The sequence below is a fragment of the Mus caroli genome, unplaced genomic scaffold (assembly GCF_978045245.1).
Source record: "Mus caroli unplaced genomic scaffold, Mus_caroli_1 scaffold_19, whole genome shotgun sequence".
Classification (NCBI taxonomy): Eukaryota; Metazoa; Chordata; class Mammalia; order Rodentia; family Muridae; genus Mus; species Mus caroli.
The window spans coordinates 50,759,988-50,777,792 of NW_028227274.1; the positions used below are offsets into that span (position 1 = coordinate 50,759,988).

Below are 17,805 nucleotides of genomic sequence, written 5' to 3' on the forward strand. Positions count from 1 at the left end.
TGAGTGAGGTAACACAATCACAAAGGAACTCACACAATATGTACTCACTGATATTAGCCCAAAACTTAGGATACCCAAGATAAAAGATACAATTTGCTAAACGCATGAAACTCAAGAAGAATGAAGACCAAAGTGGAGACACTGTGCCCCTTCTTAGAATTGGGAACAAAACACCCATGGAAGGAGTTACAGAGACAAACTTTGGAGCTGTGACGAAAGAATGGACCATCTAGAGACTGCCATATCCAGGGATCCACCCCATAATCAGCTTCCAAACGCTGACACCATTGCATACACTAGCAAGATTTTGCTGAAAGGTCCCAGATATAGCTGTCTCTTGTGAGACTATGCTGGGGCCTAGCAAACACAGAAGTGGATGCTCACAGTCAGCTATTGGATGGATCACAGGGCTCCCAATGGAGGAGCTAGAGAAAGTACCCAAGGAGCTAAAGGGATCTACAACCCTATAGGTGGAACAACATTATGAACTAACCAGTACCCCGGAGCTCTTGACTATAGCTGCATATGTATCAAAAGATGGCCTAGTCGGCCATCACTGGAAAGAGACACACAAACTTTATATGCCCCAGTACAGGGGAATGCCAGGGCCAAAAAATGGGAATGGGTGGGTAGGGAAGTATGGGGGAGGGTATGGGGGACTTTTGGGAGAGCATTGGAAATATAATTGAGGAAAATACGTAATAAAAAATATTAAAAAAAAAGAACCTTCCCATCATAAACAGAAAGTCTTCTGTTACTATGAAAGAGATCTTTAGGGGGTAACACTGGCAAAAAAAAAAAAAAAAAAAATTAGCAGTAACCAAGGACTCTTCACCATTCCTACTATGTATTGAGTCTGGTTTGACTTTCAGGATCATCTCATACCCTGTTCATATGTAAACATGCAATATAAGAATATATTCACATATAAATTCGAGTTGGATATATGATATGTAAACATACGCACAAACTTATGTCTGCTCATGTTCTAATGTCTCTGAGAAAGTCCCATTAGACATGTAAGAGAAAAAGCAGACCAGACTGAGCAAATCTTTTAGCCCATGCAATTTACCTCCAGTCCCCCAGATTTAGATTCTGAGGGTAATCCTTTAACAGACTGCCAGTCTGATCACTGGCCTAGAAAGGTGCTGGTATAGACAACTACTCTGCCCACTTGGCTTTCTAGTTCACTGGGCCTTGCAATCTCAGAGGTCTGAAGCCCCCAGCCTCCACCCTCCAACCCCAGCACAAAGTGTCCACCAAAGAAGATGAGTTCATGAGGTCAGCTGCTTCTATGGGAAGCTCCTCCCCTCCCAGCCTCTTGTGTTCTGTTGAGTCTGACCTACTATGTGCCTACAAAGCTCTCCTGTCTGGGATGCTTCCTTTCTGGGGTCCTCACACTTAGAGATGTCATGGTCCACTTCTCAAATTCCCTCATCTCCTGCTCCTATGTTTCTGTCCCCATTATTGAATCCAGTATATCCAGAAGTCAGCAATTTCTATTTCTACTCAGAGCCCTGCCAGCCCACTGCTCTTTGGAGCCACACAGGTCTGACAGGCTTCTTGACGCAATCCTGAACCAAGTGGAAGTGATCAGGTCACTCAGCCTTATTGAATCTAATGCCTCATGGGGTTATTGTAAGGATTTGGGGAGATGATATATGTGAAGGGCCCGTATCCTTGCCAGGCTTAATAAATCTTAGCTGCCTTCTCCCACCAGAGTGGCCTGGAGCTCTTATCCACATTTCCCAGCACTTAGCACAGTAATATAATTAGCAACATTAGTGTATCTAAAAGGCAATTACCATTTAATTGCTCTGGCCCCATCCGGACTGAAGTTGCTCTCCATTCACTTTTAATTTGGGGCTAGGCAGTTTAGTCCCTACCCAAGTTAGTTGCGTATTCAGTCTTCCAGAGAATTAAAAATAACTTGAGGCAGCCATTGGTTGTTACATGGTAAAGGATTCTGAATCAGTTTTGAGGGGCATCTTTCTTTAGTGAATGATCCTGGAAGAATAGCCCAGCCCAGCTCAGGAGCATCCTCCCCCTCTGTGTGTTACTTTTATCAAAATAAATAAGCATCTTTATCCGGATTCAGATTTAGAATCCAGCTTCAGGTGAAGTCGACTTAGAAGGTATTTATTTATGTTATGTACCCAACTTAAAGGAGTAAATGCCCTTCCCTCAGCCTGTGAAGTTGATCTTAGCACCACTGGGAGGCCATAATGCCCAAATGAAGACAGTGTTTTGTATTTTATCTCCTACTCCAGTATCACATAAGAACAGCAGTCTCTAGTTAAGCGCCCCCCCCCCCTTTTTTAAACTTCCAGGCGAAATCTTTAGAACTTCACATGTGCTTTGGAGGAAACCTAGATTGCCTTAAGCGCACGGAATGCATTTACATCTGAACCACTTTCCATGTGATTGTGAGTTGAAGTTAAAAAAAAAAAAAGTCTAAATAACTTTTAGCAATTTGAGATTTGGAACATAGCCTGGGCCATATAAATCCTCCCCCCCTCCCTTGGTTCCCTTCTGTTAAATCTGATGCCAAAATAAATGGAAGCCATAGAGAACCTTTGAACTCCTTGGTTCTCTTGTGACCTCAGTGAAGTTGGATTGGCAGAACCAGTATTTGGTTTGCAAAAGAGGATTTTTTTTTCATTCCTCCCATATAGTAAGCACAGTTACCTTCCTTGGTAGAGAATATAGTATTGCTTCCTGGACCATTGGTGCTCCAGGATGCTACTGAAGAAACCCATTGGTGTGGTCCTTGAAGATCATTGGGTGGCATCCAGGTTTCTCAGCACCTTGCATCACAACTCACCTCTGTGTCACCCTCTTCCTTTTCCCTACCATAAGCAGTCAAAGCATGTGGCCTGGAGTTTAATGACACCTCCTCTGACAAGTAGAGCAAGTTGGCATAGTTTTGCTAGACTTCGGATTCCTTGTCTGTGACTGGGGATTAAAACTAATACCTCCTACGTAGACTTCTTTCTTCTCTAAATTCTTTGAATTGAACAAATTTCAGTGTGTGTGTGTGTGTGTGTGTGTGTTTCGTATTACCTTTTCTCACCCCATATCACATAAACAAACAGCAGTTTCTAGTTAAGAAGAGCCCTAAGGTTCTTTAAAACTTCCAATGGAGATCTTCTGTGGTCAGCACATGAAAGTCAAAGGACAACTTGCTGGGGTTCAGTTTCTCCTTCCCCTGGGTGGGTCCTGGGATCAAACTCAGGTCATTGAGGTTAGTAGTAAGTACCTTTACCCCCACTGAATCATCTTACCTGCCCCCCACCAAATATCTTGCTCTTGTAGAAGTAGTTGCAGAGGGTGGAAGAGTTTGGAGAACCTTAGAATGAGAACATTAGGGTAATTCTTATGAAGGCTTACAAGTCAAGAAGACAAGGCACTGATCACAGACACAAACAAGGATTCTATTGGGAACTGAAATGCAGGTCATCCTTGCAACACTCTTTAAAGACTTTAGCTACATCTTATCCCTTCCCTAGAGCTTTATTGAAGGCCAACCTTAAGAGTTATTAACTAGGATATTGGATGGAAAACTCTGGATGGGAAAACATTCAGACTGTAACATAGTATATTTCTCTATGGTCAGGGAAAGGAAGAAAGCATGCTTGTGAAAACAAACGCCTCTACCTTCCAAAAAGGTTAGTATGGGAGGGAAAAAAGAGTCATGTGGTACTCAGTAAGACCAATGTGAGTTTTCTCAAGTATCTCAAACTCGTCAAGGCCACTCTTTCTTTTTTTAAAAAATATTTCATATGATCTTTGGTAATTTCATGCATATCTTGATTATATTCTCTCCCTCCCGCAGTTGTTCCTAGAACTGTCCCCTTCCTTTCCTGTAAAACTTTTGTGTCCCATTTTTTCCACTTACACAAATCTTTGCTAACCAAAATATTCTCAGATGTGAGTTCTTCCGCTGGGACCTTGTTTGATTTATCTGTATGCCTATGTCACTGCGGGGGCTCATGAATGTTGGATATAGCCTTTTTATGTTTAATTTCATGTAAGGCATCCTAAACTGGTATATAGATGCATGGCATTCTTTATGAGGTTCAGAAGTATGATCATTCATGCCTACTAATGTTGGAAGATAAAAGAAACACTAGTTTCCATTCAAAAATCTACATGATTTGTAGAATTCAGACCCTGTCCTAAAGAAGTAAGTCTCTAGGCTTTATCTGTTAGATATAACAATTGTAAATAAATAAGGGGATTAGTAAATAGTCAACAGAAAATCTCTATTTGCCAGTGTGTGCGGAGAAGCAAAAAGAACCAATCATGTAAGGTTGTGTTACTCGGCTTCTCAGTGCTAGAGCAAAATAACTGAGAACACAACTTAAATGGAGGAAATCTGAACTTCACAGATTTGAAGGTTCCAGACCATGGCCAAAGACTCTGCCCTTAATATGCCTATTCAACTATGAACTCATCAATGGCCCATCCCTTAACGATGTCTTTGAATGTGGGTGTGTATATGTGTGTGTGCATGCATACCAACACAGGTGTAAGTGTGTACCACGTGCACACACAAATGTGTGTGTATACATGTAGAAGCCTGAGCCCAACCTCAAGAGCCATTTACCTTGTTTTTGTTGTGGGAAATATAAAAAAAAAAAAAAATGAACCTGCTAACTCTCTATGGGGCCAGACCATGCTTCTGTGCTCCTGCCGGCCTGCCAAATATCTGGCCACACTGGACCACAGGGCTCCTACCAGGCCATCTCTCTGGCGGTGGCCCCGGAGTTCCTCTCACTACCACACACCCCACAGTCAGTCATCACATCGCAATACTGAGTACTCTGGTAGAATCAAGACTCTTAAAGCTTAATTTTCCAATCAGATTTATGTATCAATAGAATCACAATTCATGACATGCCAATACAATAATTTCAGAGCCAATTGATAATGATAAAGTTTTACCCCAATTATTCTAACTTTTTGATAACATCATGTCAACCTCCATACTCCTCTCTCTCTCTCTCTCTCTCTCTCTCTCTCTCTCTCTCTCTCTCTCTCTCTCTCTCTCTCTCTCTCTCTCCCTCCCTCCCTCTCTCTCTCTTTCTCTGCTTTCCTGAGATGTTCTCTTAGCTCAGCCTCCCTTTTCCCTGTCTGATCACAGGCCTCCTCTGCACTAATGAAATTGGACATGGAAAAATCTTGCAACATGTTTTTATATTGAGTCTCTCACTAGGGTCAGGAGCTTGCTGGTTAAGTGAGCCTGGGTGGACAATGAACTCCAGGGACCCATTGCTGGTATTGTGAGCATGCACCACCATGTCAGGCTTTTTCTGTAAGATCAAACTCAGATCCCCTCATGGTTGTGAGGCAAAAACATTACCAACTGAGCCATCTATCAACTTTCTCACAGTTACCTCTTAGCACCAGCATCAAGGGACAAAGCCTTCAACAAAATGAGTCATTAGGTCTGGGATGGGGGCACTTCATATTCAAACCATAACACTAGATTCTCATCTTATAAGTTGCTAGCTTTGAGCAATTTGCTCTCTGGCCTTCTATTTTCTCAGTACTGAAATGAGAATGGTATTAAGGTTTAAATCATATTAAGTCTGCAAAGCGAGACAATATAACTTGTTTAAGTTGGTGGTAAGTAATTTATAGCTCATAATAATGCATAAGCATTATGGCTTTATGGTTGTTGCTACTAAGATAGCTATAATCATTAGAGAGTGGGAAAATGCCTGTGCCTGAAGCTGACTTGTGTTTCGATGGAAAGAAAATTGACTGGAAGCACTAACTTCTCTATTCATCTTAGCAGTCCATTAAGAAAATAAGGAGTTAATCTTTCCCATTCCAGTGGCTCATGGGGCCCAGCCTTTCTACCCACTTATAGTGTCAAAAATTTCTTATCAAGTACAGACTAGTAGGAAAAGACTGGGAGATGTCAAACACTTGCTTTATCATTATGTAGGTAAAGTATCAGCCAATATCCTACCTCTATAATCTGTAATTTCTGGCTTGGCCAAAGTTAGAGGGGGAGAGAGAGAGAGAGAGAGAGAGAGAGCACATGTTTCCTTGAAAAAGCCTTGGATTGTGATGCATTCTAGTTTGATATCATTACATTATTCATTTATTATTATATATAATAATTATAATTATATATTACATAAAATAACAAGAGATTATACAGGAACACAGTGTTTTGACTTCTCTACAATTTGTGTACTTTGGTAAATCAGGAACACATCCCTGTTCTGATGAACTCATGGGATACAAGGAAAGATGGGAGAAAACACTGGTAAAGAAAGCAGGGAAGGAAAATGGAAAGAAATCAGGGAGAAGCGACTGAGGGAGAAGAAGGAAGACAAATAATCATGGGATTTATACTCACCACAAGTGATTCAATAATTATAACTATATAATACATCATTCATTATATACATATAGTCATCCTAGTTAACTGTGAGCTCTTAACAAGAAGCCACTGAAGTTGGAGTTAGGAAGAAATGAACGCCAAGTGTTCAAGCCTGTACCTGCCAGCTCCAGTGTACCACTTGATCAAGCAGCAGCACATACATGTTTGACAGTTCAGGGTAGGCTGATTGATGACAGACCCCTCAAGCAATTTCAGTACAGGTAAAGTACAGCTGTACACTCCAGCACGACAGTTTTGCTCAAGGAAGGATACCATGACACCTGCCTGGCTTTGTGCAATTATTTTATCATGCACTCACAAGGACAAAAACTGCTAGCAGCATTTCTCCAAACTCATCCTCTCTGCCAAATGACGCATGACTGTAATTCATCCCCAGAATGGATCATTATGACATACTTGACAAACAAGTATTCATCCAAAATGTGCAGTGATGGCAGATGGGTATTTGTGTGCCATGTTCTCCGCCTTGCTCCGCGCTAGCCCATCACCTTTAAGAGAGAAGTCATTGCACCCCTTGTGTTCTAGACGAGAGATTCACTAATCGCTGCCCAACTGTTAACTATCCAGGTGACTTGGTTGTGAGCAGAAATCCCATGTTTATTTGTCTCTCTTCTCACCCAGTTGCTTCTCCCGATTTCTTTCCAATTTCCTTCCCTGATTTCTTTACCACTGTTATCTCCCATCTTTCCTTGAGTTCCTGCTTTGCAAAGGTGTACAAATGGTAGAGTTGTCAAAACTGGCATGTTCCTGTATAACCTCCCTCATATTATTGCTCATGTTATTCTTAATTTGCCACTTGTTTATTTTGAAATCTGCCTCATTCATTCTTTAGATTTTTTTTTCATGGATGAAGTGTGATGAATTTGACCTCTGGCTACCCTTCCTTCACTGTCATCAATTTATTCTCCCCTTTAGGGTCATTGGACCTTGATCATACCTATATAGGAATTATGTATTTAGGTATTACAACACTATAAATACATTTCTGAGAATTCTTAATTACATGGTAATAGCTGCACCTTTCTGGTCACTGTAAAAGTCTCTGGAGAGGATGAAACACAATTCTCTTGGGAAGCAGTTCTGTTTTCAACAGCTGGTTACCGAAGCAAGCAGAATTCTCTTACACAGTATGCTGTAACAGTGACAGAGTACTAGGGCAAGATTTTTGGCAATCTAGTGGGGGTAGAAAACCCTCAGCTGGTGTCAGTAACAACCTCCAACAGTTTGAAAGCCTAATGACTGAAGTCACGGAGAAGATTTCCACAGGCACAGTTCAGCATCTACCATGAAGCCCTCTGCAGACGTGCTTGAGATAATCGCCTGTGCTGTTCTCATCCTCGTGAGCTTCGTAGGAAACATATCTTTATTTTATTCCACAAGTAAGTGCATTGCCGGGGGCCTGCAGACATCTTTCCTCCTCATTATCAGCCTGGTGTTTGTCCACCTTATTAAAAACCTGGTGGTGAACACCCTCAAGATTGTTTACTCTTCCGGTATCTTGCTGGACTCCGTTGGCTGCAAAGCTCTGCACTTCACTGCAGCCCTGACGACTTCCCTGACCATCTGGTTCATGTTACACTTTGCGTTGTTCTACCACCGGAAGCTTTACCGAATAGTGTACCCCTTGAGCGGAGCTGCAAGTCTGAATCAACAGAAGTACTGCTGGAAGGGGATTTCTGCCCTCTGGGTAGCTGGTGTGGCAGTGTATATCCCAGTATTGATCTATACTAGGAAACCAGAGCTCGTCAGTTCTGGAAATGACACAGGCTCCCTATCTACTAAAAGGATCTACATGGATTGCTTAACTGGCTTTGCAAACAAGCAGGTAGAGTTTTACTATGGGAAAATATTTTTAGTTTTGATTGATATCCTTCCTCTAGCCATCTTAGTGTTTGTCTGTTTCTGGATGGCTCTCCTCCTCTTAGAGAAGAAGAAGATGACATATGGCGACATCTGGATCGGAGATGATGACTCAGAAACCGAGGTCCTCCGAGGGGCCAAGTTCAGTATCTTGTTAATGTTGCTCATCACGCCCCTTTGGGTTTCTCACTTTATCTTAGTCTATTTCTTGAAGGACTTGGCGGCCTGTGTCTTTATTCCAGCTGTTCTCACAGCCCTCTCCTCTGGCTTCTCTGCTGTCAGTCCTTTCTTGCTTATGTTGGTTAATTACAAAATGAAGCTGGTGTCCTTCTGTGGAGTCCAACGGGAAAAATCCACACCACAGCCTCCAGACGTCATTCTGTCTCCATATGCTTAATGCCTGAGTGATAGGCTCAAGTGAAGCTTGAGAAAATTGGCTTTGTCACTGGAGGGCATAGCTGCAGCTTCCAAAGTCCTCAACAAATTTCCAAATTGATGGCTAGAAAGCTGACTCCTCTAGGAACTGATTTCTTAGAGAGACTTTACAAGTAGATTTAAAAAAAAAATACTATGTTGCTATAAACTGAAGAAAAATAGCCATTATGACATTTACTATTTAGGACAGTGGTTCTCAAACTTCTTAATGCTGCAACCCTTTAATATAGTTCCTCATGTTGTGGTGACCCCCCCAACCATATTATTTCATTGTCTCTTTATAATTGTAATTGTGTTACTGTCATGAATTATAATGTAAATATATGATATGTAGGTTATCTGATGGATGATACTTGTCAGGTGTTGCAACCCACAGGTTGAGACTACTGGTTTAGAATAGCACTCTGTGTGTGTGTGTGTGTGCGTGTGTGTGTGTGCGCGTGCATGCACGTGTATGTTTTAAATGTAGAATTTCTAAAGAAGGTTAGTGATCCTCAGCCTATAAATGAGCTCAGCATGGCTACCATGTTAAGTATTTACTGTGTGCAACATGTTGTATTTTTAAAAAGCAATGTTGTTGAAACGGAGGTCAACAACTCTTAGGTGAGTTCCTCTGGGTGCTCCTGAGGAAGTTGTATTACTATACTGTGTTTTTCCTGAAAGGTCTCCAGACTCCAGACTGGCAGTACGTGAGATTGGTGTTCAGTGTCCAGTGTTTACAGGTTTAATGATATTATCTCATGAAAGCTGGGAGCAGATATGATGCATTGTCCCTAACCTAAGTCTTTAGTAAAATACAGCTAGATAAAAAGTGTTGAATTAAAGTGTTGATATCTGCTTAGTCATAATCTCAAGTGTGTATGATGCACAGAGATTTGATTGCCCTTGGCACATAACCTGATCTCCTTGGTTGATCACATGAAATAAAACTGCATTTTGGTTTTTCTTCAGAAAAGAAAGGACACTGGGTGTTTAGGTAATGTATTTCTTCTTTTGGTCACTAAATGGGTGTATTCACAAAAGACAAGGAAAATATAAAACCCGCATAATTATTTGCTTTCTAGATTGGGATTCAATTTTAAAAACACATTGTAATTCTAATTAAAATTAGATGAGCAGGTTTTTATTTACATTTTCTTTTTTGTAGTTAGTCATTGTAACTGCTTAAACTTTTAAGAGTCAAGTAAACAATTATTTGAAATGTCTATGCATAAATTTGTATACAAATCAGTACATTTAAATCGAATTCTTAATAATTCTTTTGTCAAACCTTTCTTGCAGTAGCCATATACCTAGGGATTTTTCTGCAGTTCTAGTAAATAGATCCCTTGAAATTGAGGTTCTTGCTCTAAAAAGACTGTCACAATTATAAATCTGGATATCATTTACAGAAGAGTCTCAGAATATCACAGTTGCTAGGCAGTGCTGTAGAGAAAGTAAATTTTAAAGAAACCAAAGCCACAATTCTGTAAGGACTGTGCACCATTGTGTGTCCATTGTTTGACACAGGGAATGTTTTGAAAGTCAGACTTCCGGGTGGTCTTCATGGGAAATGCTTAGTTGAGTCCACCGAGGCAGTTTAATCAGAGGGCACCAGGCACATATCCTGGATAATGAAGTTAACATCTGGAGAGATGGAGGATGTGGGGAAGAGGTCGCCATCTTTTAATTAAACACAGATGTAGCCAAAACTAGGAATAGCCATTGATCTTAAGTAGTGGTTCTTAAATGTGGTTCTGGGACAAGAAGAAACAGTATGACCCAGGAACTTGTTAGAAATGCAGATTCTGGGACTTCACCTCAGACCTGTTAAATCAGAAAGTTTGGGTTGAATACAGCAGTGTTTGAATTAACCTTCTGGGTGACTTTCATGCGTGAAGCATCTTGAGAACCACTAGTCTATGGCTGCTCCAAAGTTTAATCCTCACAAATGGTCAGAATAAAGCCAAGATAACTGACTCAAGATGTCCTCTTCAATGTTCCTCATGTGTGTTACTGCCATGTTTGCCTCCCTCAAAAACAGCAATCAGTTTTGCCATCTGTGTACCATACATTGTCAACGGTAATTGCCAAACAAATAAATCCACTGTAGAAATTAAGTCTTTTTTTTTTTCAAAACTGAGAACAAAGCATGAAACTTCAGGTGTGCAAACAATTTGAAACTTGGATTTGGATGGTTTCTTACAGTTTCTCAGGATCCAGTTTCCAGATCATTCCACAGTTTTGTCTAGAAACCAGTGCACAACATGGCTGGCTTAGGCCCAGCTCAATTTCCCAGAGCTAGCAATGCTGCTGCTGCTGCTGCTTCCTTTTCCTCTTCCCCTTCCCCTTTTCCTTCTCCTCCTCCTTCTCTTCTTCCACCTTCTTCTCCTTCTCTTCCTCCTCCTCCTTCTCCTTTTCTTCCTCTTCCTTCTTCTTCCTCTTCACCCTCCAACTCCTCCCTCCTCCTCCTCTTCCTCTCCTCCTCCCTCTTCCTCCTCTTCCTTCCTCTTCCCCTTCCAACTCCTCCCTCCTCCTTCTCTCTCCCTCCTCCTTCTTCCTCCTCTTCTTCCTCTTCCTGCTCCTTCTTCCTCCTCCTATCTCCTCCTCCTTTCTCCTCCTCCTCCTCCTTCCTCTTCCCAGATATTTTCATCTAGATTTACCCTCATTTGATCATGGTTATGTCCTAGTGGAGTTAATTTTCATCTACAGTGGAAAATCATGTGTTTCCTGAATGACCCATATAGTCTACTCTTTCAAATAATTTTCATCTTAAAACTCTTGTTTGCTCCTAGTCCTGTCAAATTCTTGCTGGGATCTAGACTGCATGGATAATGATAAAAGAGAACTGGCAGACACTATCAATAAAGGCAGTATGTTTAGTAGGTAAAAGTGGGTCAGGACTGTTGGGAAAACTTTGAATGTTTTTCCTGACTTCATCTCTGACCACACAGCATCTTTCACTGGCCCAATACAGGATTCTCATCTCATCTCTCTTATGGATCCTACTAGACTTCTAGCTGACCAGGTTCCTGCCATGCTCACTGTGGTCTCACACAAAGCACGCTGTTCTATTCTTGCAAGTTTCAGAGTGTCATTGGACACTGAGTTCTTTCTCAGCCACAATTCTCAGAGTCTAAGAGACTCTCCTTAGAGTCTAAGACATGCTCAGGAAGTCAAATGTTTCTTATATACTGGTCATTAAATTTTTGAAAGAGACAAGGATATTGTGCATGTTTGTTTTTCTCGTCTGAGGTATCTCTTAGTTCTGCCATGGAAAAGAAGAATTGCCCAACCACAAGCTCCCTTCCTCCCTTATTTTGTCTTCCTTCATCCTTACCTATATCTTCCTACAAAGTGACCCCAGGAAACATGTTTTTTTCTTTTGCTGTGAGTCTATGTGCTGTTTTTAAAACCTTCTCTGGTGTGGATGCTGTGAACATGGAGTCTTTCCATCTTCAAAAGGTATTTTAAATATAATACACATATTACATTCCATACACAGACACAATACAGATCCAAAAGAATCTATCTACCCTCAGGTTAAAACCAGTCTTTCCCCATCCCAAGTGGTTCAGTGGAAGTTATCTAATTCTTAGTATTTAATTTCAGAAACCACAAATTAATCACCAAATAATAGGCAACAATTTTAAACTGTTAAGTCAAGAGTTAAAACTGTTAAAACAAAACAAAACAAACAAAAAAGACCATTATCTGCAGAGATTTATCAGAGAAATTCTGATCTCTAGCAAGAGTTCTACTACTACAGTACTGTCTTCATTACCTTTTCAATAAGATGTAATATAGAATATTCATACATTGTAAAACTAATAGATCTTAGTTGTGTGATAAACTAGCAATTCACTGGTAATCAGAAACAATTATTTCCCAGATCACCTCATTAGCAAATGTACCAGTGGCTTCAGTGTGGCAATTTATAGCACTTAATGTTAGGTCTAACTTGGAGTTTTGCTCTGTAGGTTAAGTAAATTCCATGATAAGATTCTCAATGTCATTAATAAAACACGTTCTTTTGTGAGCCATGAATTTTCTAAGTTCACCCATTGTGAAAAAGAATGATTGTCATAAATCTAAGATTTCCTTAACAATGAAGCTGAGCTACTAAGGCAACAAATTGATGGTGGGATACGATGTCTCACATAATAGTTTGTGTAAGGTATTCCATAGACTTCTGCCCTTCTTGATGGCAGTGATGAACACATCTAGCTTTCTACTTAGGATCCATAGGAAAGATGAGTAACTCACTGGGTGTTATGGTTTTTGAACACTTGGAGCAATAAAATCCAAGGACTATGTTATAGGATTCTAATTAAGACAGCTCAAAGCAGAGTCATGTTTCAGGACAGCCCAGGACAGTTGAGAACCTGAACCTTCTTGTAGGGAGTGATTTGTGTGGACTGCCCTTCTCTTGACTTCATAATACAGAACCTGGGCCATGACGTTCCTGAGTTTTGCCATCTATAAAACTGGAAGTGCATAAATGCAGATCGTAATTCATGATGTCTCCTTTCCTCACAGAACTATCCAGAACAAAGTCACATTAAACACATTGAAGGTGATTTGGAATCAGAAAGTGTTTGACACAGATGCAGGGTTGCAATTTTAGCAAGAATTTGATGAGGGGTGTAGGGGGTGCAGCGTGGTGCTCGCTTAAAATTCATACTTTGACTGTGTGTCCATGAGGCATTATGTAATCTTTCCAAACCTCTGGTTCTTTATCTCCATAATGGAAATTATAAGGATGTATATAGCATCTTTATGACACAAAGTGACAGAGAATATATGTAAAGTCATCCAACCCTATAGGCTCCGGAGATGGTTTAGAGGTAAGAAAGCTTATTGCACAGTGTGAGAGAACATCAGTTTGCATCCTTGGTACCCACATTAAAGGATTGGTGTGGCGATGCAAACTTTTAAACCCAATGCTATGCAGAGTGGATACAAGGGGATCCATGGACTTGCTGTCTACCAGCCTAGCTACCAGCTCAGTGAGAGACCTTGTCTCAGGAAAATAAAGTAGAGAGTGAGAGAGCAGGGCACCTGATGTCTTCTAGCCTCTATATGCATGCACAAGTGCACAGCATGCACTCATGCACGTGTACATACACCACACTCACACACATTCACACACACATACACATAAACACATGTACTACACATGTACTACACATTTACACACACATACATGTACACACACATCACACTCACACATTTATACACACACACATACATCTAATACACACATCACACTCTCACACATTTATACACACACACATACATCTAATACACACATCACACTCTCACACATTTATACACACACACATACATCTAATACACACATCACACTCTCACACATTTATACACACACACACATATACATGTACCACACACTCCACACTCTTACACACACATACATGCACCACACACACACACACACACACACACACACACTTACCCAGTCCTAGAGTCCTAGATTTCTTCCCATCTTGTTCTGAGCACAGCCTACAGTACTCTCTCCCCTGCAGCATTCTTGTTCCATTACATTGATGTTTTTTGTTTGCTATCAAAATACTCAACTGCAGTTTTCCAAACATGCCAGAAAACTTGATATCCTAAGACCACACTGGGCTTGAAAATCCTCCATGGTCACTTCTGTCTATCACCCAGGTCTGCTCTTTAAACTTCAAGTTTCTTTCTGAAAGGAAAACTACAGAGATCAGTGTGAGATTCACCCTCTCTTGGGAACTCCCCATCTCAGATCTCATCTTCAAGTCGTTGTGCCCATTCTACTATGACTCCCCCAAAACTCGCTCATTCTTGCCTAACTCTCATCTACACCAGACAGCCCTTCCCATCCATCCCCAGGATCTAGACTCCAGTTTGTGGACATTCATTTATCACAGCAAGCACCACAGTAGACTGAAATGGCTTGCTTTCTTGCTTGCATCCTCTTGAACCGTATGTTCCATCGTCACGTGGAGCGCGTGGTCCTATCTAGCATGTCTGTTCAGACTGTTCTGTAAGTGAAGAACTGGAGAGGCCACAGGTCTGTGTGTTCCCTCTGCTCTTCAGATGTGCTTCCTGGCACTCCTTGCGCTGTCTCTTTCTAGTAGAAATGTCTTGCCTTTATCATTTATCTGCTTCAAGAGTAGGCATTGAGCAACTGCCCTGCTTCTGGCCACTGTTGAATCAGAGAATGAAAAAGAAAATGAATCCAACTTTTGGAATCAGTTGCTTCCTTGCCAGCCAAGCCACAGAGCCAACTGGGGACATTTCTACCCAAGCCTTCCAGGTCTTCATGTGTAATTTTTTTTTCAGTTCTTATATTGAACAAAGTAAACACAGTGTCTGTATGCAGGCCTGCAACTGGAAAATGTATCTGAGTATAAATTTGGCAGGGGCTCAGGAGTGTAGGGAGTGGTGATCTTTTCCCAAGTGTTAGTGGATTACAGGATGAAGAAGTGCGTCTCCATGCAAATCAACTGAAGTTACCTCACCACTGAGCATACTCTGCTCATATATGTTGACAGGCCCAGCTTATTTTTAATTACCCAGCCTCATAATACACCTGCATAAAAGTAGGAATGACGTTGACAGGAGAGAAGAAATGTGCGTAATTCCAGCCCTCAGAACGACTCCACACTAACTCCTTCTAAATGGAGTGAGGCAATACATGTTCAAAAGAATTTTGGTAGAGCAATTTATGTGATGTGAGAGTGTATTGCAAATCAACGTGCCTTTTATGAGCCAATCACACCAGAATGTGTGTATTACCACGAGTGCAGTTCCTCAAAGGGATTCTGTTGGCCACTCCAAGGTTTTTCCATTGATGCTGCCATTACCCGCCAGATTTTTGCAAGTTTTCATTTGGAATGACTTTTTCAGAGTCCGTCTGCAAGTCGTACACACACACACACACACACACACACACACACACACACACACGAAGGATAAGGTATGGTGCTAATGACCTGCCTACTTTCTATCATCACATTTGACTCCTTGTTACTTTGAGTTTTTGCCCCAGCTTATGGGAGTAGTGGAGCCATCACTGAGGTGACCTCATGGGAAAGCAACAGCACTCACTGATCCTTTCGCACTAGGAAGGTTTTCTCAGCTAAGAGCACCCTCTGAGAGGCAGCAGACTCTCACAGACCTCACAGAGGGCTTCTTAGTTCACTCTGTAGTTTGAGTAAAGTTGTCTTCCAGTCCCTTGGGCTCATCCAAAGAAGAGAACTAGGAAGCCCCAGCAGCCTCTAGAGAGCATGGTAGCCTTGACTACGTGGCTATATCTCCCATAGCCAAATATTCTCCTTATTGTAGCATTATTTGTACCCAAGTGGAAGAGCTAAACTCTTCAAATGTATTTTATTTCTTTTTCACTCTGTCCATCTTCCATCTTCTCTCCTAAACTTTAGAAAGATTATTCTTTTCATACATGCAGCAGACATGCCTTCATGGATAACAATACAGTGAAGAGAAATTAAAAGCTCAATGGAGTCTGAACTGAGAATATTTCAGTCACTTGACAATATTCTGCTAAAGGGCCCAGATATATAGAGATGTGGGCTGTGGAGAGGAGGACTCCAATACAAACAAAAGCCCCCAGAAAACCTAAAGTGATCCAGTGACAGTAACTTTCAGGGTTGGGGATGATGATGTCTGGTGCTATATATGTATATGTGTGTGTGTATACACACACACACACACACACACACACACACGTATATATGAAGTCCTGAGATTCTAAAGCATCAGAGGTTCTCAACCTTCCTAATGCTGCAACCCTCACGTTGTGGTGAGCCCCCAACCAGAAAATTATTTTCGTCGCTACTTCATAACTGCAATTTTGTAACTGTTGTGCCTCATAAATAATTTTGGAGATACACATTTGCCAAGGGGTTTGTGGCCTACAGGTTGAGAATTACTGTGGCCTAAAGAATTCAAATGTGTGATTCACAGTAACTGAAATCCCATACAAAGGTTTAAAGCTGACCTGCGATTTCTGGAGACCTGAAACATATTTTTTACTTAAGGAGAAGCCTGATCTTGTCAGACTGGGTAGGGGCTGCCCATTTGCAGCTAAGCTACCACTATGGACCAGAGAGAGGAAGGCTTTGGAGTCTTTTTCTATGCTTGCACTTGGCATGAATTCCTGCCTTCCCCTTTGCCCACACCATGTAAGCCCACACCAATCATAAGAAAGCAAGATCCTTCCAACCTCCAGTTGTAAAGAGGGGGGAACGTAATCCATACCTCATAACTTTTTATTATGTTTGCAAGGTTTTTATTTCTCTTCTCTAATACTGGAGACTGAAACAAAATGGTGACTTGTCAGTGGTTTACTTATTAAAATAAAAAAAAATGTGTTGCTGTTGTAGCATGCTTTCAAACAGTCAGAATACAACACACTCAGTCCTAGACTACAAATGAAATCAACAGTCTTGGCAGGAGCCACCAACTAAAAACTACAGGAAGGTAATGGTGATAGTTACTGTTTAAAACCCCATTCCTTTCTGCAGTATGCCTTGGAAGGTATCGATTGCATGCCAGGCTTGAGCAGAGCAGCCTAGGAGGGATCTGCTGAACTGGAATATACAACTTAGTAGGTCCCACGAGAATCTGCCATTCTACCATGGCTACTGGGAATGTGGACCCATGTTGCCAAGCCAAGATTTTAAATATTTTTAAAGCAAAGCCAAAAATAAAAAATTTCATGTGATATCGCCCAAGGTCTACAAGTTGGCAACTCATTTGTTACTGAAATTTTTGCTTTTTGTTTTTGTTTTGTTTTGTTTTTTGTAAGACTTCCACAATTGTTTTTAGAAATCAAACAATCAAATCCCACCTGTAGCACCGGTTTGGCCTTAGCTTGTGGATCTCTAATATGTACCCTGTGTAGTTGGACTTTCTGTTAGGGAATATATGTCATCGGTTGGGAAATGGGGCTCTGGGCTTCTAAGCTAGGTGGATAGAAGAGGGCTGAAGAATATGAAAGAATTGATGAAAACATCAATCAGACTCCAGCTCACCTTTTCTTGTGCCATCATTTGAAGCAGCTGCCTAGAAAGAGCACTCTCCCCAACCCC

At 41.2% G+C, this 17,805-nt stretch overlaps 2 protein-coding genes across 6 annotated transcripts in view; both read left to right on the forward strand.

Moving 5' to 3' along the window:
• Positions 1–17,805, forward strand: part of Sncaip (synuclein alpha interacting protein) — a 152,123-nt gene that overhangs the window by 54,422 nt on the left and 79,896 nt on the right. The window lies entirely within an intron of this gene.
• LOC115029886 (uncharacterized) lies at positions 7,502–10,523 on the forward strand. Its single transcript, XM_085833731.1, has one exon. It carries the CDS (start codon positions 7,707–7,709, stop codon positions 8,676–8,678), a length of 972 nt encoding a protein of 323 aa, XP_085689857.1. The 5' UTR covers positions 7,502–7,706; the 3' UTR covers positions 8,679–10,523.

Excerpts from the sequence above, each read along its gene's own strand:
- LOC115029886 (XM_085833731.1), top strand. The coding sequence starts at position 7,707 with ATGAAGCCCTCTGCAGACGTGCTTGAGATAATCGCCTGTGCTGTTCTC.